This window comes from Osmia bicornis, unplaced genomic scaffold, assembly GCF_907164935.1.
Source record: "Osmia bicornis bicornis unplaced genomic scaffold, iOsmBic2.1, whole genome shotgun sequence".
NCBI lineage: Eukaryota > Metazoa > Arthropoda > Insecta > Hymenoptera > Megachilidae > Osmia > Osmia bicornis.
In genome coordinates this window covers 63826-68517 of record NW_025791248.1, presented here as the reverse complement: position 1 = coordinate 68517, position 4692 = coordinate 63826, and the positions used below count along the sequence as shown (strand labels likewise).

General features: G+C 31.4%; 1 protein-coding gene across 1 annotated transcript; it reads right to left on the bottom strand.

Moving 5' to 3' along the window:
- Nucleotides 1-2038: 2038 nt before the first annotated feature.
- Nucleotides 2039-2719, bottom strand: LOC123988903 (circadian locomoter output cycles protein kaput-like). The gene is made up of 3 exons (XM_046289661.1): nucleotides 2695-2719; nucleotides 2321-2548; nucleotides 2039-2148 (listed from the first exon to the last, which is right to left on the bottom strand). Exons 1-3 carry the CDS (start codon nucleotides 2714-2716, stop codon nucleotides 2039-2041), a joined length of 360 nt encoding a protein of 119 aa, XP_046145617.1. The 5' UTR covers nucleotides 2717-2719.
- Nucleotides 2720-4692: the final 1973 nt, after the last annotated feature.

Here is a 4692-nt window from a genome sequence, read left to right as displayed (position 1 = left end):
AAATATACTGAGCCCTTCCCACAGATCAATGTAATTTTGGTAACAATATCATTATTACTATATCTACATTAGATATAATGTAATATACTGATCCCTTCCCACAGATCAGTGTACATATAATAACAGTTTCGTTATTACTATATCTACAATAGATATAATGTAATATACTGATACCTTCCCACAGATCAATGTACATATAATAACAGTATCGTTATTACTATATCTACATTAGATATGTAATATACATTTAACAACAATATCATTATTACTATATCTACATCAGATGAAATTTAATATACTGATTTAATCCCACAGACCAATGTACATTTAATAACAATACCATTATTACTATATCTACATCAGATGTAATTTAATATACTGATTTAATCCCACAGATCAATGTACATATAATAACAGTTTCGTTATTACTATATCTACATTAGATATAATGTAATATACTTATCCCTCTCCACAGATCAATGTACATATAATAACAATTTCGTTGTTACTATATCTACATTGGATATAATGTAATATACTGATACCTTCCCACAGATCAATGTACATTTAATAAAAATATCATTATTAGTATATGTACATTAGATATAATGTAATATAATGATCCCTTCCCACCGATCAATGTACATATAATGGCAGTATCGTTATTACTATGCCTACGTTAGATATGTAATATACATTTAATAACAATATCATTATTACTATATCTACATCAGATGCAATGTAGCATACTGATTTATTCCCACAGGCCAACGTACATTTAATAACAATGTCATTATTACTATATCTTCATTAGATATAATGTAATATACTGATCACTACCCACAGATCAATGCACAGATTGTATCATTATTGTCATTACTATATGTACATAAAATAATTTTTAACAAAAAAAACATCCGACTTCGAAATGCACTAAAAAGTATAAAATAATTTCTATTTCATTTATACCAATATTCCATAGCTATTAATAATATCTACTTAATCGTTAAATAGGATACCAATTACATTTCAAAGTTTTCGGAGGCGGCGCAAAATTAAAACTTTTCCTCTACTAGGAAGATCCTAACTCGGGCGTCGGCAACCTATGATAAATGACCCATTTGATAATTTCAAGTAAACCATATTCAACGGGAATCAACATACCCATTGTGAATTAACTATACTGCAGTTCACGAGTGACCGCACTTAACTCGCGCAGCTAGTGGCCTACTGAAGTCTGGGGAGATTTTTAATAGTGCGTGTGATTCCCCTTTACAGCGTGCTTCTTGCTATGCGTTCACATCATTTTTTTTTGCGACAAATAATAGAAATTTCATTGTATCGTGATACTTTACAATATCATCACCGGTTATCAGTTATCGTACGTCATATATTTCTGCCCACCATTTATATGATCGCAAAGTATAATAAGAAGCAAGCTGTAGTGGGGAATAACACCCGTTATTAAAAATCTCTCTAGACCTAGTGAGCGGCGCGAGTTAAGTATGGTCTCTTGTGAACTGCAGTATAGTGCATATACATCTACAATTACAAATGTTTTCAGCCGTACCTATAATTTTTCTCTTACGACTTATTAATTACCAAGCTTGCCATACCGTAATCAAATCGTTATTGGCAGCATCGTTTGTTCGGGTATTTTTAATTTTGCGCCGCCTCCGAAAACTTTGAAATGTAATTGGTATCCTATTTAACGATTAAGTAGATATTATTAATAGCTATGGAATATTGGTATAAATGAAATAGAAATTATTTTATACTTTTTAGTGCATTTCGAAGTCGGATGTTTTTTTTTGTTAAAAATTATTTTATTTCACAATTTTTAGTGGAATTCAGAGAAACGAACAATATTTGTAGGATGCCGTGCAGTTATATGTCAATGGGAATGGTTTAGTAAGGATCAATTACTGTTAGTTAATAAAAATAAAACAGCAGAACACGGAATAACATGTTTTTTAAATCACTTTATTAAGAAAATAAAAAAAAATTTTGGTTTTAGTAGAAGCATAATTTGACAATATTACCCCGGCCCCCCTTCCCCTTCCCCTTCCGCCTGTTCCCCTCCCCCCCTACCCTGACCCCCCCGGTAACCCCTCAGGCGCCGCGATCTCCCTGCCGCCACTCCTCTTTCTGTAACGTATAAAAATTGAAATTATTAGATATATATTTTTTTCATTAAAATATTATTATTATAAATATTTTCCCTAATATTGAACAGCAGAGATGTTCTGATAAGGGCAATATTGAATTCCTCTGTACGAGGCAATAATTCATCATATAAAAAAGAATCTGTAATACATACTTCGCGGTGGCTTCGCCTCCTCGCCGGATTCCATCTCTTGCACCTGAGGGAGGGGCTCCTCCCTCGGTCGGTGATCCTCTTGTTGCTGAGGGAGGAGCTCCTCCCTCAGTTGCTGCAACTGCTGTTGCTGTTGCTGCTGCAGCTGCTGCTGCAGCAGCTGCATTTCCCGATGATGCTGTTCCTGCTGCTGCTGCAGCAGCAGCTGAACATCCCTGAACATTTGTTGATCTGATAGAGAAAACAAAAAGAAATATATATATATATACTGCAGGCATGTTTCTGAAATATTCACAACATACATTTTGCACAGCTTCTTTTACTTTTTTCATGTACTCTTTAATTGCCATTATTAAAGATATAAAAATAATACTTACAATTGTTATCAGATTCTCCCATTTTTTTTTTAATGTTTTTATTATGACTTATGTTCTGAAACAAAAATATTTGTTTAATAATATTTGTAAAAAAAAAAAAAATAAAAATATATAAGCAACAACAGTTACATTAATATTAGTTAATGACTAGAGGTAGAATGTTATCGATAACAGTGACATAGTGTTTATATTGTATAGAACGAAAGTCACACGAACGGCGACAAGACCGTGTATATCGAAACACATCTATACTTTTTAAAGTGTATCAGGATAACTAACACTCAATATGTACTTCTTGTATAGTTTTATTATTATATTCACTGAATACGAACACGGAAACTATTTTTCATTAGTGACGAAAATTTTTGATTGTTTGAATTGCGAAATATGTAATAAAATACAATCAACTACGTATGTTTAAACATCGACAAAAGCGATGAAAATGACATTCGAAATGTATCAGTACTCAAATAATAATATTTTTTTTTAAATTAAAGTTGTAGAAGAAATTCTAATTAGTTTTAAAATGAAGTTGTAGAAGAAATTATAATTATATGAATGTGCGATTTCATACCAAGTTCACTGTCGACCAGTATAAATTAATAAAATTATTCGTTTGTTCCCCCATTTAATTTCGTACATTGTTTAACACCCGAACAACGGTTCTAATAGCAATAAATGTTTCCTACATTCGTATTCAGGGCACAGTCAACCGATAAAAAAAGCAATATTGAATATTATTGATAATGATAATAAAAGAAAGGAAATATCTATTCATATTTGTTAACATATTTGTATTACTTTTTTATTCATTATAATATTTGTAATAAATATTTGTTAACAATTCAAAATCTAAAGTTAAATAATGAAAATAATAAGTTATTCTTTGATGTAATAAAACTAGGTATTTTTTGTTCAAATTGACTATAATAATACAGCAACTAAATGAACCGTACCACCAGCCATTAAGAAATATTAATATACATAATTAGATACAACGTAGACGGAAATGAAATATTGCACGTATCGTACTTACCACTTGATCGAATCGCTGTTCGTATGAAACTGAGCAGGAATCTCTGACTTCCAAAGGAAGAGAATTGGTGGGGCACATTCCAGGATCGCACATATTATTCTCTATGTTTACATTCCTTTCGGTATGTGCGTAGTAGTTTATATTGAACGTAAATATTCGTAAATATTCTATTCGCCAGAAATGCGCAAAAACTAAACGGCGTATAGTCAATGATAGAAATATTCATACCCTCTTAATGTTGAATAGTATTCGGTTCGAAGAATAATGTAGTAATTATAAAATTGTACACTGGGCATTAAACAACCTTCATTTGAACCCCATGAAGAATTGTTGGCAATATTGTAAAGTATAATGTACTTGAAAAAAAAAAAACCTGTAAACAAAAAATGAGCTTCGTGAAGCAAACAGAAGAACGTGAGATATAAAATCATAACGATATGAATATACGAATCAGTGCCAATATGCATAAAACGACACGTGGAAATGTAATTCAATATTAAGTAATGCAAATTTTAATTAAATTGCAAGTATTTGTAAATTTATGTTATATTAGATCCATTTAACATTGCCGTGAGTTTTGTACGAATATCGCATTGCTTTATTTTCCACTTATCGCACAATGTAACGGAATTCTACTATAAGTTTGCCTATTATTGCGATCGTCCTCACAATACAAACAAACATAGCTACAGCCCATAGACAGATCGTGTAGTCAGTTGAAACGAAAACCTGGCAACGTTAGGTGTTCAATTGATTGATACCTGTTGTAATAATTAATTGAATATTTTGAAAAGTGCTGCAAAGGTAGTCGTTTAAATTTCTATTATTTTATTATATTTTTTATAAAATCCAAAACCAACCGCGTCTGCTTGGAGCGACCAAATAACTGTTTGTAATAATAATAAAAAACAAACCAACCGCGTCTGCGTGGAGCGACCAATAATTGTTTTTATAAAACAAAC

What these genes read in the sequence shown, in the direction of transcription:
- LOC123988903 (XM_046289661.1), bottom strand. Translation starts at nt 2,716, where the DNA reads ATGGGAGAATCTGATAACAATT. An exon ending in GGGAGAATCTGATAACAATT is followed by an intron (nt 2,549 to 2,694) that starts GTAAGTATTATT and finishes TTTCTCTATCAG; the next exon opens with ATCAACAAATGTTCAGGGAT. An exon ending in GGAGGCGAAGCCACCGCGAA is followed by an intron (nt 2,149 to 2,320) that starts GTATGTATTACA and finishes TATACGTTACAG; the next exon opens with AAAGAGGAGTGGCGGCAGGG.